Source organism: Chrysochloris asiatica, unplaced genomic scaffold (genome assembly GCF_000296735.1).
Source record: "Chrysochloris asiatica unplaced genomic scaffold, ChrAsi1.0 scaffold00048, whole genome shotgun sequence".
Classification (NCBI taxonomy): Eukaryota; Metazoa; Chordata; class Mammalia; order Afrosoricida; family Chrysochloridae; genus Chrysochloris; species Chrysochloris asiatica.
The window spans coordinates 11,993,615-12,010,196 of record NW_006408566.1 but is presented as its reverse complement, the minus strand read 5'-3'; the positions used below and the strand labels follow the sequence as shown (position 1 = coordinate 12,010,196).

Genomic DNA, 16,582 nt, shown 5'->3' with positions numbered 1-16,582 from the left:
CTTCAGGAGAAAGATGAGGCTTTCTGTTGCTGTAAGATTTACAACCTGGGAAACCCTACACAGAGGGTCACTTGAGTCAGAACTGATACTACGACGACACTTAACCACAACAAATTCAGTGTATGAGATGTTCTGGAATTTCACAACAATTTCAAAATCAAAATCAAAATCAAAATCAAAACTCAAAGTCATACCATACAGTATTTTTAATCCTTTGTTTCTAAATTCTGTTAAGATGCAATACTGTTTTTTAGGACATAGCCCCAGCCTGATATTAACTTTTCAAAAGAGAAATATTACTGCTTTATCATCATTTTACTTAAATCCACAATCAATGCTCATGGGAAACGGCAGTCAGGAAATCAAATAACATATTGCATTGGGCAAATTTGCTGCAGAAGACCTCTTTAAAGCGCTAAAGAGCAAAGATGTCACTTTAAAGACTACAACTGACTTCTTGTTGTTAAGTGCCGCCGAGTCAGTTCTGACCTATAGTGACCTTGTATAGGGTTTCCTAGGAGCGGCTGTGAGCTGCACTTTAGATATGCTATCAGGAGAGAACCAGTCCCTGGAGAAGGGCATCATGCTTGATAAAGGTCAGGATAAAAGAGGAAGACTCTCAACAAAATGGACAGACAAACTGACTGAAATAATGGGCTCAAACGTAACAACAGTTTTGAAGATGGTGCAGGCCTTATGTTGTGCATAAGGTTGCTATGAGTGGAAACTGACTCAAAGGCACCTAACAACCACCACCAAAGCTGGTAATTTAAGATTTGATAGACAAGACTAAAATAAACTTATTAGTTCAGTCAGTAAGAAAGAATTTGTGTGACTTTTCCAGTGTCACACAGTTTGAGGGAAAGCAATTCAGATCGCAGGCCTCACATATAAATCTTTGTTGAAATGAGAGAGAGGGGGATAATGACGAGGTAAAGAAGAGCAAATCGGACTTCCGGCAAGATGGTGGACTAGGCAGACACACTACTCAGATCCTCTACAACAAAGACTGTTGTTGTTACATGCCAATGAGGCAGTTCTGACTCATAGCGACCCCACACAGGGTTTCTGAGGAGTGGATGGTGATACAAGAGACCAAATGAAGCAGACACTAATGAAAATTCTGGAATCCTGAACTTCAGAGGAAAGGTTAGAAACTGAGAACCAATAATAGCAGACAACAACCTGAGATTACTATACATGACAACATAATCCAGAACTCGATCCAGATGATGTTGTTAAGTGCCGTCGAATCAGTCCCAACTCATAGCAACCCTATATAGGGTTTCTGAGGAGCGACTGGTGAGCTTGGACCTCTGACCTTGCAGTTCAAACCAACTTTGCAGTCCAGCGCATTAACCTGAGTGCCACATCAGGACACCAAGTATTTAAATTAAAATAAACCTACAAAACAGAATATAGGGAACCAGATACATCAATGCACAATGAAGACAACTACAAAGCAAAAATAGGGAATAGTGTAGATATAGAACTTTCAAATGGCAAGGAAGTCAGGTAGATTTTAAGATAAAACAGATTGTTTTAAATAGGAAAAAATAATAAATTTCAAGGTAACCTCAAAGAAAATGAACATACCTGCATGTAAAAAATAAAAAATGAGTAAAATCAGAAAGATTTAGTAAATATTAACATAACAGAAATGAAAATGAAAAGAAAATCCATAAACAAAATGAACTCAGTGCAGAAAATTATGTAGAAAAGAGAAACCAGCAACACCTCCAAAAAATAAACAGCACACAAGGATGAATGTGGTACACATTATACTGAATGCAATTAGTCAATCACAAAAGGACAAATACTGTATGAGAACAATGTTGTAAAAAAGTTAAGGAATGGTTTTCTTCATAAAAGAAACAATCTATGATGGTTATGGGGGAATGGGGAGGAGACGGGAAAATGATTCATGTGCTACTGTAGAAACATGTTAACATGGGTGACAGGGCAGGCAATATACAACAAGAAGGAGATTAGCAGAGAAAAGAAGAAGGTAGTAGGAGACACAAGGAGGAATGCAATCATTAACGTGAACGGAGGTAAATGCTAACTATTAGTACATGGAAGGGATTGCAACTATGTAATGAAGCAAAGTAATGATTTGATAAATGTAAAACTCATGATCTGCTCTGTAAACCGTCACTCAAGTAACAATAAAATCTTAAAAATATATAATGAAAAAAACAAGAGCAAACCTACTAAAAGAATTTAGGATCAAGTCTGGCACTGTAGTATAAGCACTTGACCATAAGGTTGGTTTTACTCTGCAATTAACAACAAAAACATGCAAGGAAGGATACCTGGTGGCACTGTGGCTTAGGTACCACAAGGTTAGTAGCAGTTCAAAACCACCAGGCACTCAATGCGAAAGATGAGGCTATCTGTTTCCACAAAGCTTCACAGTCTCAGAAACCCTAAGGAACAGTTCTACTCTGCCCTATAGTGTTGCTACTGAGTCAGAATCGACTCCATGGCAGGGGGTTTATAACTGAATAGTGTAAAGAAGACTGGGATATGTTAGTAGGACTAAGGAAAAAGGGATGAATGAAACAGAGTATAAACAAAGAAGAGACAAAAGTTAATTACATATCTGGGATAAATATTTTCCTAAAATATAAATATTTACTAACAGTGTTAGCAATTAAAAGTGATATATTTCTGGTAGTTCTCTCAAGTTATACGCAGCTCATATGGCTACTGTTTTAATTTGTGACAAAATGAGCACCTATCTATTATATCTTAATTGGTGGTGGTGGTTATGTGCTGTGGAGTCTGTTCTGACTGATAGCGACCATGTACACGGTTTCCGCGGCTGTAAATCTTTATGGGAACAGAAAGCCACATCTTTCTCCCGCAGAACAGCTGGTAGTTTCGAACTCCTGACCTCGAGGTTTCGCAGCCCAATTTGTAACCACTACACTACCAGAGCTCCTTATTATATGTAGTCCTGATGGGACCCTATAGGATAAGCACTTTGCCACAGGTCGGTGTGAACCGCAGCACAGGTGGATGGGACACGATTCCATTACATGCAGAAGCATGGTCACTGTGCCAGTATCTTAACAAATGATGAATCCCATTACTTTTCTTGGAAAATTGGCCAAAAACTTTTTGTTGTTGTTATGTGATGTCACCTCAGTTTCAACTCACAAACGGACCAAAACACTGCCCAATCCTGCAATATCCTCACAATTATTCCAATGTTTGAGACCATACTGTTGCAGACCACTGTCAACCCATCTTATTAAGTGTCTTTCCCTTTTTAACTGATCCTCTACTTTACCAAGCATGCTGTGCTCAAGGGACTGATAACATGTCCAAAGTACATGGGAAGAAGTCTCACCATCATTGTTTCTGGCTGTACTTCTAAGAGAGACTTGCTCATTCTCCTGGCAATCCATGGAACATTCCATAGCCATCACCAACACTGTAATTTATATGCAACAATTGTTCTTCAGTTTTCCTTATTCATTGTCCTGCTTTAGTATGTATATTGTTGTTGTTGTTAAGTGCAGTCGAGTTGGTTCCGACCCAAAGCAACCCTGTATAGGGTTTCCAAGAAGCAGCTGGTGAGCCTGAACCACCAACCTTGCAGTTCAAACGTCTTTGCAGTCTGGCGCATTAACCCACAGCGCCACACCAGGACTCCAGTATGTATATAAGAAATATATACTTATGATGTCAGCAGCTTCCTTATCAAATACATAAAGAATTTGTGTGGAAGTCAAGCGGGTATATTTCAGAATAATGAATCCAGAAGGTAAAGGATGAAAGTAAGATTGCTCTTTGATGTTGTTGTTTAGTGCCACGAGTTGGTTCCGATTCATAACGACCCTGTATAGGGTTTACGAGGAGTGGGTGGTAAGTTTGAACCACTGACCTTGAGGTTCAAACTGACCTTGTAATCCAGTGCATTATCCTTCAGCACCACGAATGAGAAATGCCCTAAGATCGTTTCAGTTCTACCAAAAGGGCCCAAATAGCTCTATCAGAATTGAATCTGATAGAGGAGTGATATTTCATATACATGTCTGTATATATAAATGTTCACATTAAAAGATTAAAATGAAAAGAACTAACAGTGACGTCTACCCTTCCCTAGAGATTTTCCTGACCCTGTCCAGTTTGCACTAATTATTCTTTCACTCTACTTCCATAGCACGTTGGGCATAACCTCTCATGAAACTTACTGTGGTGAAAGTATTTCTTTATCATTTTTAGTTTTCCTCTCTAGACTTAAGGGCTCTGGTGTGACACTATAGGAAAGGCAATGCTAACCACAAAGTCAGCAGTTCAAACCCATGAGCTGTTCTTGGAAACCGGATCACTCTGAGTTGGACCCAACTTGAGACATACAACAAAAATAACAAGACTAAGATATTTATAACGTTAGCACCTTATCTAGCAACTGGCACTAAAAACGCTTATTGAACCATCTCTCCCACAACATGAAAACTCTTAAAAGAGTACAGAATCCGTTAAATATTTAAAACCCCAAAGCTTGACAATGTTCATTACTGGAACACAGATGTCAGATTAATGATTTTAACTAATTTTATTTATTTATAGTAGTGGTAGAATACACATAACATTAAAAGTTTTCCTTTCTAACCATCTTTAACTGCACAATTTAGTTGCATTAAGTACATCTACAACATTGTAAGGGGTCCTGGGGTGAGTGCTAACCATAGGTTTTGTTGTTGTTGTTATTATGTGCCGTGGAGTTGGTTCCAACTCACAGCGACCCTGGATAGGGTCCCAGAGGCTGTAAATCTTTACGGGAGCAGAAAGCCTCATCTTTCTCTCGCAGAACAGCTGGTAGTTTCGAACTGCTGACCATGAGGTTAGCAGCCCAATCCATAACCACTGCGCTACCAGAGCTCTGGACTCATAGAATCCTGTATAAGGTTTCCAAGGAGTGGCTGGTAGTTTTGAACTGTTAGCACTCCAAGGTTGCTAACTACTGCTATACAGGGTTGTTATGCACAGCACTTAACAACAACAAACATGATTTCAGAAAAAAAGAAAAAAGATTTTTAACTTATCCTATTAAAGTAGTTCTGGTAGCATAGTGGTTGAGAGTTGCGCTGCTAAATTCAAGGTCAGCAGTTCTGCAGGAGAAAGATGAGGCTTTCTACTCCTGTAAAGATTTGAGCCTCGGAAACCTATACAGGGTCCCTATGAGTTGGAACCAAGTCCACAGCATATAACCATCACCACCACCACCATTTAAGGGTCGCTGTGGGTCAGAACTGACTCCATGGCACTTAACAACGAGTCACTTGTGGTGCTGTGGGTTAATGCACTGGACTGCAGAGTCAGGGTGAATTGTAAGACTGGTGGCTCAAGCTCTGCAGCTGTGCCCTGAAAACCCTATATAGGGTCGCTATGAGTCAGAATCAACTTGACAGCTCTTAACAACAGCAGCAACAGGGTTTCTGAGGCTATAAATATTGGCAGGAACAGAAAAACCTCATCTTTCTCCTAGAATGACTGGTAGGTTTGAACTGCTGACCTTGTAGCTTACAACCAGCTCATAATTCACTATTCTAAAACAAAAAACAAAAAACTCACTTTCTTTCGGTGTCTTTGATGATCAGAAGCTTAAATTCTAGACAAATTCAACTTACGTATTTTTTAGATCCCTTTTACAATTATTGCTTTCTGTATCTTCCCTCAAATCTTATCAACTCTCCACTGTAACAATATTCCCAAATATTTTCTGCTTAAACTCGACTTTTTACACTTGCTCAGTTCTGACTCATAACGATCCTGTATTGAGGCTGTACATCTAAGCAGGAGCAGAAAGCATCATCTAAAACCATAATAGATCTCAAAGAGCAAACAAACAAGTCTTAGAAGAAACCAGGCTACAGCACTGAGACATTGCTCGCTTACAATGGCGATTTCATCACGAAAGACCAATCACTAAACAAGGTCTCACACTTGCGAGAGTAGAGAGTCAGTAAAAACAGAGGAATCTTCAATAGCGAGTAATTGTTATCACGACTAATTCTGACTCACAATTGTAAAGGCAGAAGTTTTATAACAAAAACAGGGGAGTAGTTTGTCTTACAGTCCAGAAACAGAGGACCCACAGGGCCATCAAGGGAGAAGAGCACAAGCGGAATGGGGACCTTATCCAGAGAAGCAACAACATCAGAGATGGAGGCAGAGATGGGGACATGGAGAGAAGGAGCAGCTGAGGACTCTAGATTCATAGGAAGAGAGGGACTGAGAGCTGGCGGCCAGGATGCAGACTTGCAGAAGGTGCCCTTTGGTGGGGTAAATTATTATATATGCCTGAGTGTTTAAAAAAAAAAAAGAGCTAAAATGATTATAATCATTGTAATGAAACAAAATATATGATTTGTTGAATGTAAAACTGATGATCTGCCCTGTAAACTTTCCTTCAATGCATAATAAAAACATTAAACAACAACAACAAAATAACAAAGGAATCTTTCAATTAGATGCATTGACATAACATTTACAATAAATTTAAATATACTACCAATCATGAAAATGACACAGGATAAGACAATGTTCCATTCTATTAACATAAGGTCATCACCAGTCAAACAAAATGACAGAAACTAACAGTAACATTGTTGTTGTTAAGTGCCATTGAGTCATTTCTAACTCATAGCAACCCAGTATAGGGTTTGCAAGGAGTGGCTAGTGGACTTGAACTGCAGACCTTTCAGTTAGCAGCCCAATACTTTTCCAGAACTATTTAGAAAAAAGAAAAACTTTTCTTCCCGCCATTGAATTACTTTGAGACCTTTGTGGATAGATTCTGGACTTTGTATTCAGTTCCATTTTCCTATTTGTCTGTGCTTATACCTCAACCACGTTGTTCTCACAAGTACTACTTTACAGTAAATTTAGTTAGTATTCAAACTCTAAATTCATTCTTCTCTTTCAAGATTCTTTTAGCTCACTCAGTTTCTGACCCTCCTCATACAAGTTTTGAAATAAAAATTTCAATTATATAAAAAGTTTGCTTGGATTCTAAGAATTCAAGTGAATCTAATGATCAGTTGGAGAGAACTGATGTTAATAAACCATAATAAGCCCGTTTATTTAGATCTTCCTTAGTTTTTCTAAGGAATATTCTGTAATTTTCATTGTAAAGCTCTTGCATGTCTCCCATTAAAAGTATTTTACTTTTTAAACTTATGCATGGAAAAGTTTAAAGTTCAATCTCCAGCTGCTCATTGCTAAAATATAACTTGTTTCCCACATCCTTTCTAAGTCGTTCTAGTACAGGTGATGTTGGACAACATGGGTTTGACACTGGAAACAATTTTGGAGATTTGTGACAATTTTCAAAAGCTCACAGAGAAATCCCGTACCATAGAAATACTGAAAAAAATTAAGAAAAAGTTAGGTATATCATGAATGTATAAAATATATGTATGATAGCGGTGGTTATGTGTCGTGGAGTCAGTTCCAAATCACAGCAACCCTGCACAGGGTTTCCGAGGCTGTGAATCTTTACAGGAGCAGAAAGCCTCATCTTTCTCCCGTGGAACAGCTGGGAGTTTCAAACTGCTGAGCGTGAGGTTCACAGCCCAATTTGTAACCACTACGCTATCACTACCATAAAACATATGTTATTGTTGTTAAGTACCGTGGAGTTGGTTCCGACTCATAGTGACCCTAAACAGGTCCAAGGCTGTAAATCTTTATGGGAGCAGAAAGTCTTATCTTTTTCCCATGCAACAGCTGGTAGTTTCAAACTGCTGACCTTGAGGTTAGCAGTCCAAATCGGAAACCACCATAAAACATATGTTGTTGTGAAGTACCGTGGAGTCCATTCCGGGTTTCTGAGGCTGTAACTCTTTATGGGAATAGAACGCCTCATCTTTCTCCTGCGGAACAGCTGGTAGTTTCCAACTGCTGACCTTGCGGTTAGCAGCCGAATCGTAACCATTATGCTACCAGAGGTCCTTATGTATAAAACATATACAATTATGAAAAGTAAAAATTTACACCCAAACACTTACAAACTATGTGTGGAACCATTCTCAGTTGAGAGAAATGTAAACAAATGTAAAGATGCAGTATTAAGTCATAACTGCATAAAAGTAACTGAACTGTAGTATACAGTATTGTTATTGTTAAGTGTCATGGAGTTGGTTACAACTCATATCAACCCTGCACAGGGTCCCCAAGGCTGCAAATCTTTTGCAGGAGCAGAAAGCATCATCTTTCTCCTGCAGTATATACTGTACTACTGTAATAATTTTGTAGCCACCTCTTTTGTTATTGCTGTAAACTCAAATATTGCAAGTATCCACTTAAAATGCTGTGAGCAGTTCGTCCCTCCAGTAAAATTTGTATCGCAGTAAAAAGTAACTTCTCAAGGTTCTTGCCTAATTTTTACCATGCATATTACAATATCACAAACCTTGACTAACACCCTGGGTTGCATGTGAGATGCCACTAGTGATGTCAGAAGTTCTCCCATGAAGCAGAGTAAAGTCATGACAAAAAAGAATACATGCATGATGTGCAAGCTTACCACACAAACTTAAACCTTTTGATGTCATCTGCTTTCCCCAAATCTGAATGTTATATTTCTCATCTCCCTGCTTTTTTCTGTAATAATCTTATCATGTACATACATAGGACTAAATAATTGTATTTGTTTGTTCTTAAGTTTTATAAAAATAATATACTATATGAAGTCCTATACAAATTCAATTTTTTAGTTATTATGTTTTTAAGGTTCATCAACTCATTTGTCTTGTCATTAGATATTTGCTCTTTCATTTAGGCTAAAATATTTCCATAATTCCCCAGTACCACACAGATGCTTTATTCCTAGCAAGCCTCAAACAAATTGGAAATGAAATAGACCACATCCTTCATAATAAATGATATTACACAGTTAGCCTTGCAAGCACATATAAAAGTCAACATCTCAGCACCATAAAAACGATTTCATCTTCTTTAACCAAAGACCCAATAGATGGATCTTGAACAAAAGGAAGAAAAATGAAGACAAGAACTTCAAAATCTTATGAAAATCAGATACACTGGGTACTAAGACTAGAGGAATCCCTAGGTATATTGGAAACACTTTTAAACCTTGAACCAAAGCTATTCCATGAAGTCATCTTTAAACTAAGCCACCCCCAAAGCCCACTGTCACTGAGCCAATTCTATTCCTAACAACCCTGTATATGCTGAGATTTCAATCTATAAGAGCAGGCAGCCTCAACTTTCTCCCATGGAAAGACTGGTGGGTTTGAACCCATGAACTTATTATAAGCAGCCCAATACCAGTTCCACCATAACTCCTTAAACAAAAGAACAGTTTAGCTCAATTAATGAAGAATGTTTGTTGATAGGATAATATACATACACCTAAAAGGAAGACTAATTAATACTACTATTACTCAAATCTATGCACTAAACACTAAAGCAATGATAAAGAAATTGAAGAATTCTAGCAATTTCTATAGTTTGAAATTGGTCAAATATATAATCAAGATACAATGGTAATTACTGGTAAATGGAATGTGAAAGCTGGGAACAAAGAGGAAGGATCAATAGTTGGAAAATATGGCTTTGGTGATAGAAATGATACCAGAGATTGCATGATAGAATTTTGTGAGACCAATGACTTATTCATTGCAAACACCTTTTTTCAACAATGTATACAGCAACTGTACACGTGGACCTCACTAGATGGAATTCATGGGAATCAAATTACGCCTATTGGAAGAGAGAACTGTTTTTGTCAGGTGCCATCAAACTGACTGACTCAAGTGACTCCCTATTCACAACAGATGAAACACTGCCCGGTTCTGCACCATCCTCACAATTGTTACACTCATGGCAGCAGCCATCAAGAAATCAAACTATGTACTGCATTAGATAAATTCGTTGCAAAGGATTTTTAAATCTTTGCTCTTTGAAGTGTCAAAGAGCAAAGATGTAACTTTGAGGACTAAAGTGTGTCTGTCCCAATTCATGACCTTTTCAATTCCCTCATACATACTTGAAAGTTGGATGATGAATAAGGAAGACTGCTGAAGAATTAATGCATTTGAATTATGGTGTTGGAGAATATTGAAAGTACCATGGACTGCCAAAAGAACAAACAAATCTGTCATAGAAGAAGTGCAGTCAGAATGTTCCTTAGAAGCAAGGATAGTAAGACTTCGTCTCTCATTCTTAGGACACGTTGTCAGGAGGAACCAGTCCCTGAGAAAGATATCATGCTTAGTAAAGTGGACCCCCAACTAGATGGACTGACACAGTAGCAGTAACAATGGGCTCAGACATGACAATTGTGAGGATGGTACAGGACCGGGCAGTATTTCGTTGTATTACACATAGGGTCGCTGAGTCAGAACTGACTTGATGGCCCCTAACAACAAGGAGTTCTGGTGTGGTGCTGTGAGTTAATGTGCTGGACTGCAAAGTCGGTTTGAACAGCACAGTGGGTGGTTCAAGCTCATCAGCCACTCTTCGGAAATCCTATAAGGTGTTGGAACCAACTCGACGGTACTTAACAACACCAACAACAAAGTAGTATGTTAATAAATTAGCTGTGAAAAAGTTCTACTTTAATAATTTTCTGGTTCTCCACTGTCTTTAGTTATATCTAGTACTACTATAACAAGTAGATGGCTTTGTTGTTCTTGTCAAGTGCACATCATTTCCCATACATAGTAAAATTCTACAGGGTTTTTAAGGCTGAAAATCTTTGCAGAAGCAGAAAACCTCATTTTTCTCTCATTGAGCGGCTGGTGGTCTTAAATCACAGGACCTTGTGGTTCGAAGTCCAGTGCTTATCCTACAGGGCCACAGTGCTCCCAGATGGCTTGGCTATTGTTGTTAAGTGCTGTCAAGTTGGTTCCGACCCATAGTGACCCTGTATAGGGTTTCGGAGAAGCAGCTGGTGGGTTTGAACTGCTGACCTTGTGGTTCAAACTGACCTTGCAGTCCAGCACGTTATCCTGCAGCACCACATCAGGACTCCTCCCAGACAACTTTAACAAACAGAAATTCACTCAGCTTAGGATGTTGAATTCAGGGTACCAACTGGAAGGGAAGGCCCTGTCTATTCTGGGAGAAGGTCCCTGTCTCTTCAGCTTGTTTCTAGGTTTACTGGAGCTCTTCATGTGGCTTGGCATCAATCTTCCCCCATCTCTGCTTCTTTAAGCTCTTCTAGATCTCAAAAGAGATAGGGTCAACAGCCACTAATACTGTCTCAATAATATAACAAACACAATCCATGCCCAAATAGGATCATAGCCATAGGAACAGAAGTTAAGATTTACTTGTACAACATATCTAGGGGAGGGGGAAATTCAATCAATAACATCCACTACTTGTAACAGACCAGAACAAACACAGTTCAGGAAGAATAACCATTGTTGACACACATGCACATCAGTTTGTTTCCACTACATTCCCATTTAGCAAGAATTTTGTTACATTATCTTTACAGTTTAGTATGAATAGGTGATTACTGTTGTTACTGTTAGTTCCCCTGGAGTAGATTCCAACTCTTAGCACCTCATGTATTGTTCTAGGTATCGACCTTGAGTAGATTCTAACTCCTAGCACCCCATGTACATTGTTCCACAGGATGTTCTTGGCTGTGATAGGTATGGGTAGGTTAAAATCACCAACCTTTAAGTTAGCAGTTAGGCACAAACTCTTTGTGACACCTAACTAGATGATTTTTTTAATGCAACTGTAGAGTGGCAACTGTCTTTGCTTAATTCTGGAGGAAGGAACTACTCAGTAATCCATAATTTTTAGGGGCATAAATAAAACAACCTGAAGGTCGGCAGTTCGAAACTTCTAGCAGTTCTGCAGGAGAAAGAGAAGGTGTTCTGCTCCCATAAGGATTTATAGCCTCGGAAACCCTGTGCAGGGTCACTATGAGTCGAAACCGACTCCATGGTACTTAACAACAACAACAAATAAAACAAACATTTACTGGTATCTTTGTCAATATTTTATATTTAATAACCACTATCACCAGTTTGTCAAACTGTAGTTAGCACATTGCTGTGATGATGGAAGCTATGCCAGCAGCATTTCAAATACCAACAGGGTCACTGTGCTAGACAGGTTTCGGTGGAGCTTCCTATGAGAAAGGCATGGCAACCTACTTCTAAAAATTCGTCACTGAAATCATAATGGATTACAAACAAATAATGTTTGATGTTGGACTCACTTGCTTTACATTATCATCAGGATGGAATCAGTCGCTAAAGGACATCAAGTTTGGTGAAACAGAAGGCCAATGAGGGTGAGGTGGGCCCTAGGTGAAATGGATTTGGCATGACAGCCACAAAGATGGGCTAAATCATGTCTGAGATCTCAAGGATGACACAGGACTAGGCAACATTGTGTTCTGCTGTATATGACATCACCATGAGTGGGACTTGATTAATGGCAGGTTCTACGGGTTTAAGAAATTATATTTGATGCTGGGGTTCTGTCACTTAAATACTGTGAGCCCAAGGTCAAATTATTTATCCCTTCTAAATCCCAATTCTCTTGCCTGTAAATCAAAGATAATAGCAGCCTACCTCCAAAAGCGCCTTTTTAGGATTGACTGAGAAAACTCAAATGAACTGCTAAGCATAGTTCCTAGCTCAAAATTAAATATTCAGTAAATGTGGATTTGTAATTTCTGATATGTTCCTCCTGGTGTGGAGCTGTAAGCTCAGCATTGAGCTGTGAACCACAAGGTTGGCAGTTCAAACTCACCAGCTGCTCCTCGGAACCCAATACAGTGTCGCATGAGTCAGAACCAACTCAACGGCACTTAACAAAACAATCTAGGCACTAGAGGAGGTTATGAAATTATACGACATATTTGCAACCCACTCTTTCCCATTCTCAGTATGTTAACCAGATCCTACATTCTTTTCACGTTTCAAAATAAGTAAATACGGATCAATACACCGCCAAATGTAACTGACAACCTATGAATTCTTTCCGACGCCTTGGCGAATCACAGTTAAAGTGGACAAGGGCTAACGGAAGATTACTGCTGGAAGACTAATACAGGTAGTTAGAAGGTACCAAGCAAGGGAAAACTATCCAGGTAAAAGACAAGTTTACAGCCGGAAAATAATAGGAAAACATAAAAGGTCATTGAATCACGTAACATCAACTCTTCTCGCTTACAGAAGTCCCAGTAAACAGCAATACCTGGGAAGGAGATACCTACGGCATTTCGTGATTCAAGGGAGTACTGCCGCCGCTGGAAAAAATGGACAAAACAACACTCAAGGCAGTGAGACCGCAGGGAGTAACCCTAAAGCATGAAAAGCGCGGGCCGGCGTGCGCAGGACGCTGTATCACACCTAAAGCTGTCCGCTGGAAACACCCTCCCGGCAATGAAGGATCCGTAGAGGGCGGTGGAAAGAATCTACTCCCAAGATCGCATCCACTCGTCGCCGTGTTCAACACAAGAACCCCTTTACGATTTTAGCCATAACAGTCTTCTTTCACCACAATAGATGAACGTCTCTGTTTGCTCTCGATTGACCCCCATCCCCCAGGTTTCTAGCCGGACCTTTTGTGGCTGTGCTCTGCATCTTATATCCGGTAGTGGCGAGGTGCGGTTGCCATGGTAATTAGAGCCAGGCCGAAATCTGTCCCAAGGCGGTGAGAGAATCGCGGCACCGTGGAAGAGAATTGGCTGCGCTTCCTTCTTTGAGAGCTGGAATTAGGTAGCAAACAGCTCTCTAGCTCCGTCTTTTCGTTCCCTACCCGCCCGCCCTCTGCCACTCACTGTTTGGCTTCCTCTTCTCTCACCTGCTTCTTGTATTTCTCATACTAAAAATCGGTGTGTGTATGTACCATCATTGTGTATATAAAATGCAGTTTTATATGCACAGAAGAAGACAAAAATAGATAACTGTCGGAGACTAGCCGTGAACGTATTTCACTGTGTAGAGTGGGTGGCTTTTTGTTTTCCCTTGTTCCTTAAGAAGCCTCGGGCGCTTGCTAACAGTTTATTTTTCTTGCTGTTTTGTGGCTGGTTATTTATGGAGCCGTTTGCTGCAGTGTGCTCTCTAGGCCCCTGTCTCGGTCTCGGGCTGGAGTTTTAAATGAAGGAGGTTTCCAAGCCTGAGGGGTGCAATTATATATTTATCTAAGCTTCAGTGTGGTCTCTCATTAGAGAAAAGGAAAGAGTAGAATTCTGGAACAAAACTGTCGCAGGATTTCCACGCCAAGAAGTCACCTTATTTTGAAAGAGTATTCCAGAACAACCCCCCCCCCCCCAAATACTTACCATTTTTAAATTGTTAGTTATAAAGTGAGTATTCATTTTACCCTTCTTTACTGGACTTTTTTTTTTTTCATATTTGTGAGATGTGTGCAGGCATATGTGTTTAAAACACACTGATGCTTAATTATAGTGGTACCAATTTGCAGTAACCAGACTGTGACACCACATCCCTATGGGGTCCTTCTAAATCTGGTGTAATATGAAAGTGTCAGGCAGGCGGTCTGTGTATTATAAATAGGGTACTTCATCCATGATAAGCGATTATCTTTCTTTCCCAAGTGTAAAAGACCTATATAATTCAGAAGGTGCAAGTGATTTAGGCCTCCGGAGTAAGAATCCAATGAGTCCTGAAGGAGACCCTACTGTGTCGTCTTATTGTTGAACTTGAAATATTCCATTTATTAGATTGGAGTGTGTTTTTTAAAAGTCACAGCTGGATAGAGTAATGTTGGAAACTGTTGGACCACCAGCACAAGTTAGTGCCCCATAGTTGACATTGTCCAAGAGCTTTTGTCTGGTTTAATAAGAAAATGTTATTGGAATTTATGGCTTTTACTACTTACTACTAGCTGGGTGGCACCTCTGTCTCCCAATTTCCTCATCTGCAAAAGAAACAGAAAATATTTTACCACTGTGGTGGTGGTGGCTGTGTGCCATCGAGTCGGTTCCGACCCATAGTGACCCTGAATAGGGTTTCCGAGGCTGTAAATCTTTACGGGAGGAGAAAGCCTCATCTTTCTCCTGTGGAACAGCTGGTCGTTTCGAACTGCTGACCTTGTGGTTCACAGCCCAATTTGTAACCACTATGCTACCAGAACTCCTTATTTTACTAGTGTAGTAGGGATATTACAATATGTGTGACATTTCTGTAAGCTCTGATAGGCAGAGCTATTATGTAAATCCAACAGATTAATTATTGATGTTGTTAACTGCCATCGAGTCAGTTCCAACTCACAGCGATCCTATATAGGGTTTACAAGGAACAGCTGGTGAGTTTGAACCGCCTACCTTGTAATAAGAATCATAGGACAAAAGAAAAGCACCTTGAGGTCTAGTGCTCTATCTCAATGCCACACCAGGTTGCCATATTAATCATGGAACATAGGAAAACTCTATTATGATAATGCTATAAGTAGAACTTTAACAATTTTAGACATTTCAAACATAGGGCTGCATTATTGAAATGCTAATGAATTGATCTGCTTGGTGCTCATTGCCTAGCAATATGTTGTTGTTGTTGTGAAGTGTCATTGAGTTGATTCCGGCTCATAGCGACCCTGTATAGGGTTTTCGAACAGTGACTGGTTGATATATGATTAGCAGTTGACAACCACTCTGTACAACAGTATCATGCAGATGGAACCCACAGCCACGCATGGGAGAAAACTATACCAGACTGCTTCCATAAAGATTTACAGCCTTCGAAGCCCTATGGGACAGTACTACTCTGTCCTATAGGGCTGAATTGGAATCTATTTCACAGCAATGGGATTTTTGGTTCTATAAGATTAATTTACTTAATCTTAATAACAATCCTATGAGGGCTCTCAACTGATCTATTTTCAGAGAATTCTTTATTGCCATCAAGTTCCGACTCATAGATGGCTGATTGATCAAACCAACCTTGTGGTCTATGCTTATCCTACAGCACCACACCAGGTCTCCTTTTAGAGAAGAGATGTGTGATTTTCTTTTGTCTTGTGATTCTTATTATGGTGTTGAATTATGGTGTTTGAGAAAATATTAAAATAACTATGGACTTCAAAAAGAACAAACAAATCTGTGTTGGAAGAAGTGCAGCCAGAATGCTCCTTAGAAGACAGGATGGCGAGACTTCATCTCTCATTTTTCAGTCATGTTATCAGGAGGGACTAGTCTCTAGAGAAGGACGTTATACTTGGTAAAAAGGAAGGTCAGCGAAAAAGAGGAAGACCCCAAAAGAGATGGCTTGGCACAATGGCAGCAGTAATGAGCTTAAATTTAACAACAGTTTTGAGGCTGGCACAGAACATGACAGTGTTTTGTTCTGGTTTACATAGGATCGCTATGAGTTGGAGTTGGATGGCACTTAACAGCAATGATTCTTCTTTGGTATTATGTTACATATTTATACTTATGGCTATTATCATATACATTATATAGATATTGTTAAGTGCCATCAAGTAACCCAGTATAGGGCTCCTGAAGTGTGGCTGGTGAGTTTGAACCACTGAGCTTGTGGGTCAAACTGACCTTATGTTCGAGTGTGTATATATATATATGTATATATATATATATATATAT

The 16,582-nt window shown here is 39.5% G+C and overlaps 2 protein-coding genes across 2 annotated transcripts in view; one reads left to right on the top strand and one right to left on the bottom strand.

The window, feature by feature from the left end:
• Positions 1–13,236, bottom strand: part of ITGB3BP (integrin beta 3 binding protein (beta3-endonexin)) — an 83,968-nt gene extending 70,732 nt beyond the window's left edge. Inside the window, exon 1 of the mRNA XM_006862503.1 lies at positions 13,232–13,236. Coding sequence (XP_006862565.1) covers positions 13,232–13,236 — 5 coding nt within the window. The remainder of the gene's footprint in view (positions 1–13,231) is intronic.
• Positions 13,237–13,627: 391 nt separating this feature from the next.
• Positions 13,628–16,582, top strand: part of EFCAB7 (EF-hand calcium binding domain 7) — a 78,952-nt gene continuing 75,997 nt past the window's right edge. The window contains exon 1 of the mRNA XM_006862465.1: positions 13,628–13,736. The gene's annotated coding sequence lies outside the window, so the exon portion shown is untranslated. The remainder of the gene's footprint in view (positions 13,737–16,582) is intronic.